General features: G+C 41.6%; 1 protein-coding gene across 3 annotated transcripts in view; it reads left to right on the forward strand.

The window, feature by feature from the left end:
• Positions 1-15,130, forward strand: part of lrba (LPS responsive beige-like anchor protein) — a 185,632-nt gene that overhangs the window by 161,290 nt on the left and 9,212 nt on the right. For all 3 annotated transcript variants that reach the window (XM_034130210.1, XM_034130213.1, XM_034130211.1), the window contains 5 exons: positions 3,764-3,853; positions 6,653-6,830; positions 8,715-8,780; positions 10,447-10,602; positions 13,524-13,691. In XM_034130210.1, coding sequence (XP_033986101.1) covers positions 3,764-3,853; positions 6,653-6,830; positions 8,715-8,780; positions 10,447-10,602; positions 13,524-13,691 — 658 coding nt within the window. The remainder of the gene's footprint in view (positions 1-3,763; positions 3,854-6,652; positions 6,831-8,714; positions 8,781-10,446; positions 10,603-13,523; positions 13,692-15,130) is intronic.

Here is a 15,130-nt window from a genome sequence, read left to right on the forward strand (position 1 = left end):
AACCGTGTTTGTACGGAAGGAAGCTTGCCCTGTCTGTGCAGAAGGTGGAAACAGAGTTCCAGGCCTGGCCCTCGTCAGGGCCGGGCGCTGGGGGTGGCGGAGGGCTTTGGGTCTGAAAATGTCCCCAGAGTTTACCATTACTGAGTGACAACTGTTTCAGCCTGAGCTGTGGTCCGGGCCAGGCTCGGCCGCATTAGGACAGGCCCCGGGGCTGTTCATTGTCAAGGGGAGGGGCCACAGACGCGTGTGTGTTCGGGTCGGAAAAGGTAGATGATTGGGGCAAAGAGTTCTGTATTCCTGCCACACTGTATTGGCAGCCGCTAACTCCCACCCACCCCGATTTAACACGCACACACACTCTGTATAGATCCTACCTTGATATGTTTGTACATACACATGTGTATGCTTCCATTGGCATGTGTATACCTTTGTATATTTATGCGTGCTCATCAGCATAAATGCACACGGTTGAGTGTTTATGTGTACGTTTCTGTTCTGGGAGAGTTTGGAATATCTCAGCACAGATTAGGGAATGTTGTGGAGACCACTGCTGTGTTTTTGAAAACCATGATTACTTCCTGTCCTGCCTCCGCCGCAAGCCAAAACGTACCCCCACTCTCTCTCTCTCTCTAAGAGAACTGCTGTGTGCAGATGCGTTCATGTGTGTGCGTGTGCACCCGTGTGCGTGGCATGCATGCACATCTGTGTTGCCTCTCAGTGTATAAAGAGAAACCCACCCTGTGTTGCCTTCTCATCGTTGTACAGGGCTTCCCCTCTTTCACATGTGATTACGGAAAATCCCACAGCCTCTCACACCAGCGACAAAACACAGAGCTCGTCTGAATTGTACAGCATTTGCGTAATTCGGCAGAAGACGGGAAATATACCCACACGAGTGAACCTGCCTTGACACTCAGCCAAAATCGCTCGCCAATCACAGGGCACACTGGTTTATTTTTCTTGGAGAATATAACCCTTCACTGTATTTGTTTTTTTACAAATTCACAATTTTAAAATATGACAATCTTAAGCGAAAGACGCAGATTACCCCGCAAGGCTACTTGGCAAAAACACAAGGCCATCGTATTATTTATTCCATTCATAGAGTGAATATTGTCAGGACCATTTGCATAAAAGCAGCATGTTTTACATGGAGATCCATCTTGTCAAGTGGCTGAGTAAATCAAAGGGCACGTTGGGACATCTGAGCCATTTAAATGTATAGAATATAGAAAACCTTGATCAGACACGGGCCAGTGCCCCCAAAAGAGATTGGCCTTGTGGATGGCCCCTCATATAATCACCTGAGCATCGCATTGGCATATAGGGAGAGGACATGCTGACCTAGACTCAGCCACTTTCCAACGTTCCACTGCCTCATAAATGTCAGAGCTGAACTTAATGAAGATAGGTTGAGTGGCTTTGAGGAGTCTCATCCTCACATTAGCTTAAGCAAAATGCCCGCTCTATAGGCGGAGGAGAGGGAAGGCACTTTGACCTTGAATGATGCACTGATGTCCTCTCACTAACAGACTGACTGTGAGATGGAAAATGTTGAGATTCTCTGTCAGGATCAGTAATGAGGTCACGTGCAAAGGTGGTCTTTGATATCATTGAATGAACAGAATGGCCTTTTATTTAAAAAACATTTTAATGACGCGTGTAACACACCAGACTTACCCACAATACTGGATTATTGAAGCATATCTGTGTGGACCAGTATGTTTGCAAATCTTTATGTATTTAGGTCTTCATACAGTTAATGTAATTATTTGTATTTAAGCTCTCATGAAGTATACTTGTCATAAAAACCACCAATAAAATAATTCAATTTTTGTGGATGAATTAAACCAGTTTTGGTTTTACGAGAAGATATAAAAAGAATATTTAAGCTCCCGGAGGGGAAAGCTGAATGAACGTGCAAAATTATAGTTAACAAGGCTTCCATAATGTTGAGTAAAATAAGGGGATTCACTAGTAAAGGTTACAATAGAAAGTGTTGTTACCTCGTCTGTGTGTGGAATAGTTTTTGAATAGTTTTAAAAACGTATAATATACAGTTGAGATTGCTCCTTCTCTGCGCCTCTCTGGTTAGTTTCAGACAATGGGTATGAGCAGACTAACTTCCCAACCTTTTTCTCATGGAAATCCCATATGCAGGCCTCAGCCATGAGCTCATTCTCACAGGCTTCGCCAAGTCAGGCTCAAACGTCTCAGCCTACACAAGCTGTCACTCCCACACAGCCAGTCATAGTGCACACCAACACACTGACGCTCTGTCATCGTTTTGTGTTGGCCACTTTCTCTCTGCCTGTCCTTTTTTATAAACATCTATCAAGCTGTAAGGGAGATTTTCTGCCTAATGTTGTTATACCAATTCCCACAGACACTTATCTTGCATTCTTTTCTTTTCTGTACTTTACATGTGTCAGAGGTTGTTGTTTGTTTTTCATTTGGCATAGTTTATACATTTACAAGAGCTTGCACATGCATGCAACACTTTTTTGTGAATTGGATCTGTAACAAGATGTTTTTTGATGTGTTTTTTATTACAAATATTTTTTTCAAATATAAATAAAATAATAATAAATAATAGTTTCAGCTTCTCAAATGTGAGAATTTGCTCCTTTTTTAATATGTAATTTGAAAGTAAATATGTTTGTCTTTTGCCTGTTTATTGGACATGACAAGAACTTTGATCTTGGCTTTCCTTATTTTTCCCCCCTTTTTTTAAAACAAATAAATCCTGAAAAAGTCATTAACATTTTCCTCAATACAAAATCGTTTTCAGTTGCAATCTTTGAGGATAATAGGTGTGTGTGTGTGTGTGTGTGTGTGTGTGTGTGTGTGTGTGTGTGTGTGTGGTGTGTGTGTGTGTGTGTGTGTGTGTGTGTGTGTGTGTGTGTGTGTGTGTGTGTGTGTGTGTGTGTGTGTGTGTGTGTGTGTGTGTGTGTGTGTGTGTGTGTGTGTGTGTGTGTGTGTGTGTGTGTGTGTGTGTGTGTGTGTGTGTGTGTGTGTGTGTGTGTGTGTGTGTGTGTGTGTGTGTGTGTGTGTGTGTGTGTGTGTGTGTGTGTGTGTGTGTGTGTTGCCCGGCCTGACAGTGAGCTGTGTGATGATGTCCAGAGGCTGCTCGGCCGGCGTCTGCTCTGACATTTATGGTCCTATACCTCTTCATTAACACCACCTAACCAGCCTACAAGCCCTCCTGTCCTGGCCCTCCTCTGATTCTGTGTGTGGTTGTGGAGAATAAATTGGTCCATGTGTGTAAATGTGTGTGTGAGAGAGGGAGTGTGTCAGACAGTGAGAAAGTATGTTTATATGTACGACGTGTGCATCAACACAAGTGGAAGCATTTCTTCCTACGCCGCAATAGTTTTTGTAATTATCTCTTTGTTTTCTTTTTGTCGAGACACTAATCTCAGATTGATGAGTATTAATATGATACATGGTATGATAGTGGGTATGAGAAGTGAATATATAAACACAATTTACAATGTTTTTACATCAATGTGATATTATATCATTTTTTATTTATTTTATTGATCAACCAAAATCACCATTTTTAGTTTTTCTTGTTCTGTAAATGGATGCTGAAATGTACTTTGTACCAATATCTAGATACATTTGTAGTGATAGTACTATTCTTTAAAATTGTCCATCCCTTTTATGATATGCAATATGTTTTCCCGTATTTGCATGATGCACTTTTTAGTTTTTGAGGAAAACATTTTCTTTATATCACTCCTTTTTCCTTTTCCCTCAGGCTGTGGAGTCTCAAATAAGGAGTTTTGGACAGACCCCCTGCCAGTTGCTCATCGAGCCACACCCACCCCGAAGCTCAGCCATGCAGGTGGTGAGTAATCACGCACGTACAGTACTTGCTGGCAGATAATCTCAAAGACACACACACAAACATATTTACCTGTAGTCCTTCTGAACATACTACCATACAATATGGGTCAGAATCCAGCTGAGCTCCAGAATCATCCATTGTGCTGCCTTAATGCCCTCTCTGACTTCTGGTGTGCCCTGAAGTAGGCAACTCTGCTTTGCAACTTTCTCTTCTTTTTTAATTTTTGACTTTCTCTTTTCATTCTCATTTTGCCATACACTTTCTTTGTATTCATCTTAAAACTGTGGGAAAATAAAGTCTAGGGTTTGAAAGCATCTCCTCTCTCGTCATTAGAGAGGTGTGTGTGAAAGGGAAAGATCAGAAGCATTTGTGTGCATGTGTGTTTAGTGAGAGGTATGCAGGGAAAGGCACAGCTTTGTGCTGGAAACCTGGGTCCCAGCCAGCTTTTCTACCTGAGCTGGAAAAGGAGATCAACGAAGGAGGGCAATGAACAGCAGCAGTGAAGTGACGGCTTTTTAAGGGCCAGGGAGTGCAGTCAGTGTGCCTGCCTGTGATGGGCCCGGGCCCCATGAGTCCCTATTAGTGTGGTGTCCCTGTGGCGCTGACAGCTGGCTGTAGACCACCACCCAGCGCACACACACTCAGACACAAACTCAGGCAAGGCTTTGAATCCGCCTCACTCATGCGCAAATTCCTAAATGTTTTTATTTTTGCTCTGCCATGTATAGTTTTCAAACATAATATTCAGAGGCCATTATTCAAACACATTTCTAACCCTCCCCACCCGTCAGTATTCCCGCAGAACGCCCTGTTCTCGTTGCTTTTACATGTTCATGCTCTCTACTTTCTCCCATCCTCTCTCATGTGAGTGTGTTGTCAGAGTGTCTGCATCCGCCCGTGCTGGTGGTAATGATACTGTCAGTGCGTCTGGTTAGCTGTCAGACACACCGGATTTACTCAGGTCTGTTCCCGATGTTAACACTGATGTTCTTCTTCTTCACACGCAAGCAGGAAAATGGCCTCGTGTTAGAGCTGCTTAGTACAAACACTTTGTAAATGGCTCTATATGAGCTCCAGTCTGCAGGGACACGGTTTCAAGTGTCAATGGAAACACTCTTTTTCTTAGGACTGCATTGTTGGTTTTTCTATTGATTATGCTAAAGTTACAAGTTTATTATAATGCAACTAAAATTGTATTTCAACGATTTTAGACAGAAATTGTATTGCCTTAGAGTTTGATAAGTACGGAGCCCCTAAAGGGACATGGAAGAAAAAAAAGTTAGAAAGTTACCAGTGCGCCAAGGAGGAAGTAGAGCGCACAGGAGACAACCATTTCATTGCAGACTGTTATGTTTACGTGGGGAAATGACAGTGCATACATTATTTGAGATATAATTTGTACTCAGACTTCATTTTAAGGACATTTCGGCACTGTCAACGGTGGGGAGCCTCGCTGCGGGGAAACGGTGGACCTAGTGGCCCACTTCGGTACCGGCCCATCGGGATTCGTCCCGATGGCCAGTCCGCCACTGGCTCTGTGTGTATGTGTTCTGAGTGTTTGTTTCCCTTTAAAACAGCTGCGGGCAGCAGGTAGCCTACTCTGAGAGTCACGGATATTAATTCATAGATCAAAGCAGACTGGTTTACAGACTCTCCTGTTTTGCCAATCCGGTGCTTAAACAAATAGCTCTACACCCCTGGCCGAAATGTCCTTAAAATTAAGTCTGAGTTCTAAATATATCTCAAATAATGTATGCACTGTCATTTCCCCACATAAACATAACAGTCTGCAATGAAATGGTTGTCTCCTGTGTGCTCCACTTCCTCCTTGGCGCACCGGTAACTTTCTCAAAAAAAACAATAACAAAAAGTCGGGATAACGGGTTAGTTTCTCGTGCGCACGAGAAAGTTTCTTGTCCGCACGAGATACTAACCGTTATCCCGACTTCTTTTTTCTCTCTCTTTTTTTTTTTTTTTTTTTTCATGTCCCTTTAGGGGCTCCGTAGTACAGTGATCAATCGTCATTTATCCAGAATTTGTTCATTTTTAAATTCCATCGATTAATAGGAAATTTATTATTGAGATGCTTTGATAATAAATATATTGGTTAGCTGCAGTTTTACGCAAAAGAATAACCTGGATTTAATGTAAAAAACATTACTGTTTACTACACTTACCAACACTGTGTATTTATGACAGACTGCAGACATTTAAAAAAACATATACAGTAAATACTTTGGACATGAATTTGTAAAATAAATAATGTGCGTCTGATCTGTTTTTCCAGAAAAAACGTAATGTTCCTTGCAAAAAAAACATTTAAATTACGTCCACTCTTCCACTCACTGGAAAATCAAAACTGGCTACTATAGTGTAAAACTCTGAATCCATCATTCTGCCCAGTGAACAGGGCCTTTAAAACATCTTAGAATGCTTTGTCTTTTGTCACACTTTAATTTATTAACTTTTCAGGTGAAAAATCTATTTGAGATTTTTTCCATTCCTAATTTTCCCTTCACACTGTTTCAAAAGGGATCTCTTGCCTTTAACCTCTTCTCCTAACCTGTGCTACTAAATTGCTGCTTACTGCTCTCCTGCTCAAGCTTCCTAACTTTCTCTCTGTCCTTCTTTTCCCTCCCTCTCCCTCTGTTTGTTCCTCACTAACACCGGCTGCGACTGCTTCTCTCGTCTTTCTTTATTTGCTCTTTGTCTGCTGCTCCATATGTCGGCTCTTTTTTCCCCCTCTTCCCTTCATCCCGTTGTCCGTCCGGGGGTCCTGAACAGTATCTTCTCCTGCAGACCCCACTGATGTTTACGGAGCAGATGCAGCAGGATGTTATCATGGTGCTGAAGTTCCCATCCAACTCTCCTGTGACCCACATAGCAGCCAACACCCAGCCGGGCCTGACGTCACCGGCCATCATCACCGTCACTGCAAACCGCATCTTCGCTGTCAACAAGTGGTATGGACTGACAGGTAAGAAACTTGTGTCCATGCACTCATCATTGTCTCTCTGCTTTGAAAAAGGTGGAATAACTTTAATCCTCACATTTTTACGCCATTGTGATTCTGCACCAAATGAACCTTAAAGGGCACCTATTATGCAAAATCCACTTGTTCATGTCTTTTATACATCAACATGTGTCCCCTCTGTGGAAAGAGATTCTGAAAGTTTCAGAAAAAAAAGATTCTCTCACTTTTTGTCCTGATCCATTTATTTAAAAACCTGTCTGAAAATGAGCTGATCAGATTTTGGCCACTTTGTGATGTCATAACGATTTTTTTGCTTGTGTAACCATTACCCAATCACCAACCAAGGTAACCCCCCCCCCCACCTTATCACCTGAATCTCCTCCTAGAGCACCACTGTGTTATTTTTAACCAAATATCTCTCAGAGGGGCGTGGGGAGTGGCTCCTTATTTTCATCTAGAGTAACAGACAGAGAATCAGCACTTTTGAAACAGGGCTGAAACAGAGGGGATTATGGGATGCTGCAATGGGTGTTTGGTATTTCGAGCCAAACACTTCAGAGACATGTTTGTATATATCTCAGACTTATAATATATTGATGAAAAACAGTATAATAGGGGACCTTTAAGGGTTTTCAAAGCAAGTACATACAATCTTTTGCCACCACACAATCATCTTCACATTTGCTCATCTCTGTCCTCCATACTCTGCATCTAATTTACCCGAGAATTGACCCGTCTCGTCTCTGTAGGATGGACGTTGATTTGGGAGATGGTTGACTGTGTCTACTGGATAGCAGTATCAAATGTGACACATGCAGCAGCCAGCATTAGGTCTCACGTCCGGCTCCATACATCAGCCTCTCACTTCACAAAACCTTATTTACTCAGCATCCATCTGAACCCTGGATGAAACATTACATTTGATATCTGTGAATTTATGAGGATGAAGACTTGTCGGTTGAGTTGAATACAGCCGCATCCATGCGCACCACAGAACAGACTGATTAAGCTAATTGGTTTAGTGAGCTGGTATGATAAACACGATGTCTGCTGTTCAGAAGTACTTCATTAATTGCATGGATTTACTGGAGTCTTTGTGTGGCTGTGAGCTGATGAAAGTACATTTACGTTATTTATCAATTCAACATTCAACAATAAAAATGAAGAATTTGTCTATGAAAATGTTGAAAGACATTATTCACATTTTGTTTTTGGAGTGGGTGCAGCTAATGAACATTGCACATAGTTAATGAACAATTCGGTAAGATAAATGGTTTGAGTCAGCTTCTGTAAATTTAGATTGAAATCATGGAGTATTTCTTCAGTTTTTCCTGCCATTTAGAAGCTAAAAAGTTTAAAAAAGTCAGACATAGTCTTCATGTGGAGATAGCATTTGTCAGACATAGAAAGACATATGAAAACCTCAATTATGAAATATTGTGGCACCATTTTTATAGACTGAACAATGAATTGCTTAATCAAAAATAACATTAAGCCATTGATTACAAATTAACATTATCATAAACTATCAGCAGTTACCTTTACCAAAATGCTGAAAGACATTTTATTTAAATTCTACCATCAACACTTGATGACACACGCTAGTACCGTCTTGTATCAGTTTACCAATACATGCTTACAGCTTCAGTGATAGGGTTGTGCAAATGCATGCATTTTATAGCATATATATATTTGGCAGAAAGACCCATATTCTCTGTGGCCTTGGTAGCTCTTTGACATAATTGATGTCTAATTTGCGGGAGAACTCTTGGGCTGTGACTTTATGGTTATAATTTTCAGTGTGGTTATAATGAACTGAAAGCCAGCATCTACTTCACAAGGCCACATGATTACAATATTAATCCAATCTGTCTTCTTCTCTGTCAGGTCATCAGAGCTCAACGGTGCAGGACCAGCAGTACCAACTTCCTGTGGAAATTGACCCTCTGATAGGTAGGCTGTCTTTTATGACTGTGAAGGAGTCCACACACACGTACATTCTTTACATAGTGTGAGCTTATATATGCATGAAATGATTTCTTTTGTGCGTATTTGTGTATGAATCCCGCTGGCATCTGTGTGACTCATGGCGGTGTGCGGCGCGTCCCTGGACGGCAGATTAGAGTTGTTCCTCCGCCTCTGCCCCAGTTCACTCCTCATGATATAGGCCCTGCTCTCACACTAAACCATTTGCATGCAAATTGGAATGCAATGAGCTGTGGCCTAGGCCGGCGTTTCATCATCAACTCCCCCTCTTTCTCCCTCTCCATCGTCCCCTTCCCTCCCTCCCTTTCTGCATCCTCTTTGGTTTAATTTGAGCGGAGGGAAAGGACGCGTGTCAATGGAAATGAATATGAATGTGGTAATAATGTGTGATTGAGAATGCACGGCGGACGGCTGTCAGGACAATATGGGCGCCTCTCATCCTTCACGACTTGTTGATGAGCAGGAGAAGAGAGCCGAGCTGCAGTGATGTATGGGATGCACTGGTGGAGAGAGACGAGCCTCTTCTTCTCTCTGCTCCCACCTTCGCCTTCGTCACGTTGCTGCAGCCTCTCACAGCCTCACACACATCTGCAGGAGAGGCTGTTCTTTCTCCGAGAACGCTGTGGTCACTTTTAGGCTCACCATTTCCACACATTTTCCCTCTATACACTTGACTACTGAATTTAACAAAGCGTTGTTCTTACATTCTCATATTTATCTGCTAGTGCACTGTGTCGTCTGCCCCGCTGTACATGCAGAATCAATTCAATCTTTATCTCATCAAAATGTTTTACGAGACCTTTATAGTTGTTGAGCGTTTTTGAAAGCACATTTTTCAGGCTAATTTTGTCCAATAAATCTTTATAGTTTTGTCTACATTGTTGTTTTCTCTTATCTCATACTTTGTCAAAACTAAAGCATGAATAATGTACTGGAAAATATATTTTTATGTTTGAGTGTGCTATCTTGTGTGGGGGAGGTAGAGGGGATTTCTGTCAGTGATAAATGTACACTGTTTGCATTCCAGAGGAGTCCGAGCTAAACACAGTAAATTGAGGATGAGTGTTGAGCCGAGTGTGGCTCGGGGAAATGTTAAAAATGGGTTGAAATATTGGTTGTAGCAGGTATGCTGGACTTTATCATTTTCAATGCTACACAATCTTCTCTGACACCTGTTCTCCAGTGCGTGTGACCCCGCCAAATAACAAACACTTCACAGTGGACATGTCTCTCTAGGGAAGAAAAAGATTCCACTTACAGAACAGAGAGTATCAATAAATTTGCTTTCCAAACAACGGTAGGCTAAATTACACAACTAAGATGAATTGGCAGTGTGTGTTCTGACTTTAGTGGTGTGCACATTTTGTGAAGACTGTGCTCGCTCTATCATTACTCTTCGACTCTCACGGAAAAATGTGAAGTCCTGTAAACTTAACATCCAGAATGTTTTATGTATTATCTCGCAAATCTTATATTCACCCTGTGCTTAAAACCTAAGTGATGGTGTATTTGAGTGTGACCTATAGGAAAAGTGTGTGTGTTGGGTCCTAGATTTTATATTTCTGTGCACCTTTGTACATATCCTACCTTTTTTTATTTGATTTGCTCATTTCAATTGTCTTCCTCTCTACAGCCAGTAACGTGGGCAGTCATCGTCGTCAGATCTCAGACCTGCTGGATCAAAGCATTCAGATCAGCTCGCAGTGTTTCATCATCACAGCCGACAACCGCTTCATCCTCCTGTGCGGCTTTTGGGACAAGAGCTTCCGGGTTTACTCCACTGACTCAGGTATTTTCATGCTACACTCCCCCCCCCCCCCCCTCAGCCCTCCTATCATCTGGATCACTAAACACTCTTCTGTTTCTTTGGGAGCACGGTTTTAAAATAATGCCACATCATGTCATACCATTTTTTTCCCCGAAGCATGCGTCAGTGCAGGATTTACATGTTGTTAATGTATTACTTGATTTTTTACTTTTAAAAAGGCAATCATTTCCCTTTATCCCTGTATAATTTTGGTAAACCATATTTGAAGTCTTGACATGCACATTTTGTCTGCCTCTAAACTCTTGGCATGAGATCTTTTCTGCAGTGTTTTTATGTCTCAGACACAGCAGACATTAAATGCAAAACTTTTAACTTAAATACAGCCTCTTTTTTTAAGCTTCAAAGTTCAAATGCACCACACCTTTTGTAGAATATTTGTCAGAATATAATAAATGTACGTCACATATTGGCATGAACATGAGCCACATCAGTGTGTATTTCTTTAAAATGTCATTCTTGCACTCGTATCAAAATATAATGGGCACATTGTCATGAGATGTACTGAGCACATAATCCACCCTGAAAATGAACTATTTCTCATTTAGACTCTCCATGAGCTTTCCTCATTGTTACCCACTAGCTAAAATATCAACAAAAGATGCCCCTTAATAAAATACCTCCATGAAATGTGATATACACATGCTATTAGAGGTATGAACCTCTTATGTTAATACTCCCCATTGCCTTTCCTCTAGCACCATCCTCAGGACAAGCCTCACACTTTTAGCCCCACTACTAGTAACTCTCACAGGAAGACAAAGAACATCAATATTTCTATTTGATTTTGTTTAACACTCTTGAATCGTGGAGTGCAATGAATATTACAGCCTCTAGCAGGCGCTAGTAAGTAAGTAAGTAAAACTTTATTTATATAGCACCCTTCTCAACACGGATGTACAAAGTGCTTTACAGTACAGTACACAGGACACAATTCAAAGTACAACTATAAAATGTAAAATAAAAGGCTTAAAACAGCAGCAGGTAATACATAGGATTAAACATACGATAAAACACCAATAAAAGATAGCTAGTTAGTCAACTTTAGCTTCCTAATACTGAAAACAAAATAGTATTCAGTCTATGCTCCAGATGTGCTCTGCTTCATTGTACTGTGCTGAATTGTATTGTAACTTTACAAGTGAAATCAATTTACAATTTATGACTTCCTGTTATTATGACAGTAGCACACAATCTTCTTTTTGTGTTGCCAGTTCAAGGTATGTGTGCTATACCTTTTCAATTTGAGCTTAATGTCTTTGAAGTCAGCATCATTTCCTTTAAGATATTCTTTTTGTTGCACATTAATCACTTTTGTATTGCAGAGTTCAGTGATTTAGATTAGAGAAACTTTAAATTAGGGTAAATTACATAAATAGGAACCTTTTGATCTAATTGGAAAAAAGTCTAGTCTTTCATAGAGGCATTGTATTTCCCTCTATACAACTGACTTACCAGATATTCTGTCATACACGCCTGCAATGCAGACACACACACACACACACACACACACACACACACACACACACACACACACACACACACACACACACACACACACACACACACACAGACACGGACGGACGCCATCAGGTCAGGGGTCCTAAATGAATCTGTCTGAAGCCTCATCTCTGCACGCCACTCCTCAGCTCCTCTACCGATACCCCATTCAGAATCCTACACACATCTATACAACACACTCCGATTCAATTTCTATAGGCCAGCCCCCCTGTCTTTTAATAGAGGAGGGATGGAGCACAGAGATAGCTCTATTGTGTCGCTGCCACCGGGTTGTACGACTGGAACGTGAACACAGTTTAATCGCACACGCTCAACAGCTGCTGCCGCGGTCCCTGAAGCCCCCCAGGTTAAAGAACTGAGGGATTTTATCAATTACAAGACTTGATTGGTACACGTGCACACAACACAGTCTCGTACGCCTGCGTGCACACACATCCAATTTAATTTGTCTGTGTGCATGCACGTGTGTGTCTGTGAGCGGTGTGTGTTCAATATGAGCTGCATGGTAGCCATTATTTCTGCAGCAATCATTACTTATTGTCAGTGTTTATAAAGATGTCAAACATTTTATATCTTTGATGTCTCTGTTCTTCTTTGGGAGTTTAGTCAGCGACCTGCCCAGTTTCATGACAACCCTCGTCTCTGAGATACAGCTTAATTATCCAATGGACAGTGATTTTGACACCCGGGCAGGAATGTCATGTGTTGCAAACTCTCCACTGTTTGACTGCAGAGGTCACACTATGAGGAGCGTAATGAGTATTAGACAGCTAGACAGTGGGGCTGTGGTCTGCAAATCTGACAGCAATTAGCCTCCTTATATATACACATGGAGTGCACACTGCATGTCCACACACACACACACACAAAGTTGAAACAAATATGTATTCTTGTCTAGAATTAGTAGATGTCTGATCTTGTGTGGATCTTGTAAAACTACTAGCCAGGCAGACAGATGATAACCAAACAGCAGGTGGCTCCAACGAACGACCAACAAATGAATTCTAATTTTTTGTTTATAAGTGCTTATGTATTTTGTCCCAAACTCGTGTACGGAAATTGCAAAAATTGCATTTGTGTATTCTGCATACTCTCACAAATATCACATCAATAATTTAAACTGAATTAAATTGTCTTGTTGAATGTTTTAAAATCTTAAATAAAATAATGAATATGCTGCTACCTGTTTTGGCCAGGTCTATTGAAAAAGGCACGTTTTAAACTAAATGGGACTCTCGTGGTTTGATCAAATATAAACGTAACTTAACTTAACTCAAAACCAAAATGTTGAAATCCATTAATAAATGTGTAATTTCTTGTTTGCAGTTTAAAAAACGCTGATTGTTGTTTTAATTTTTTTGCAGGCAAACTGACGCAGATCGTGTTCGGACATCGTGACGTGGTGACGTGTCTGGCTCGCTCCGAGTCGTACATCGGAGGAGACTGCTACATCCTGTCAGGCTCCAGAGACGCCACCCTGCTGCTGTGGTACTGGAACGGGAAGCACAACAGCATTGGAGAGAGCCCGGGCAGTAAGTACTCAGGCAAACCAGCTCGATATGTGAGAGCACACACACACACAAACACACACACACACACACACACACACACACACACACACACACACACACACACGTGGTATTCTCTGAGTGCTCTCTCCCCCAGACAGTTGTGACTGTGTGATTTACGGCCTCCCTCTGCAAAGTAACAACTAGTTTCGTCTGACCAGGCCCGGCCTCCTGCATACAGATTGGATTTCGCAGCACTGTTGCAGCAGGAACAGCTTTCGATAATGTGTTTGAGATTGTGTGAGAGTTTTCTGTGAGACCAGATATGGTGTGTGTGCGTGTGTCTGTGTGTGTGTGTGTGTGTGCGTGTGAGAAGTGAAAGTGAGGGCCACTTAGAGACGTTAAATGTGATGTTGGGGGTCGTCGGCCAGCACATGAAAGTTCACCACCATCTGAGGGCCACGGGGTCACACTAGTCGATAAAAGTGAAAAATGTCATGGGCCTCTCTTACGTTACCATAACATATGGCATCAGCCATGATCAAAGCATCGCACACACATTGCTCAGCCCTGAGCCTGCTCCGTGCTAATTTGGTCAGCTTAGATAGGCGTACATGTTGTTAAGTGATCCATTACAAATGGGCTGAAATTTATGACAAATTGTGATTTGGTTAATAAGCCACATTGGGTTTTTATTTTGGAGACAGCGTGGATGACTGTGTGTCACTTACCTCATACACGCTGATGTGGGAGTTTGGAATCAAGAAAACTATTTGTTTTCCCACAAGTTAAGTCAGTGGGATTTTCAAAAATAAAAAAATGAAGCTAAACACATCATCATCATTTCATTCTCTGCTATCATCTTTTAAGCCTGTTTTTCTCTTTTGTTTTGCTTTATTTTAATCAAAATTAGCAACATGGCAAAAAAGAAAAGCTACTTTAAATGAATGATGATCAGCTTATTATTCAGAAACAAAATGGCTTCCTTAGAGCCTCATTTTAATCATCCTCAAAGCTGCAATTCCTTCTAGAAGAACAATGCATGTTCCGAGGTTAGATGAGGATTTAGATCAGCTGACTCGCATCCGTATTGTCATTCATATTTGAAGGATAACAATTCAAGAATCCAATGTATTTTGATTGATTTATGAAGTTATTACATGTCAAAAAGAGGTTTTCTTCAACGCACCAATGCATGTGCTGTACATGTTCCTTCAAGTGTGTGTGTGTGTGTGTGTGGGGGTTCAGTGCCGTTTCCACACTGCAGCTACAGCAGCAGACAAAGCAGTCGTCATCCAGCCCATCACCACCACAATGTGATGCTCCATTGCCCCACACCACAGGCACCCCTAGACATGAAGCTTTACAACACACACACACACACACACACACACACACACACCAGGTACACACACACACACACCAGATACACACACACACACACACCAGATACACACACACAC

Source organism: Trematomus bernacchii, unplaced genomic scaffold, assembly GCF_902827165.1.
Source record: "Trematomus bernacchii unplaced genomic scaffold, fTreBer1.1, whole genome shotgun sequence".
Classification (NCBI taxonomy): Eukaryota; Metazoa; Chordata; class Actinopteri; order Perciformes; family Nototheniidae; genus Trematomus; species Trematomus bernacchii.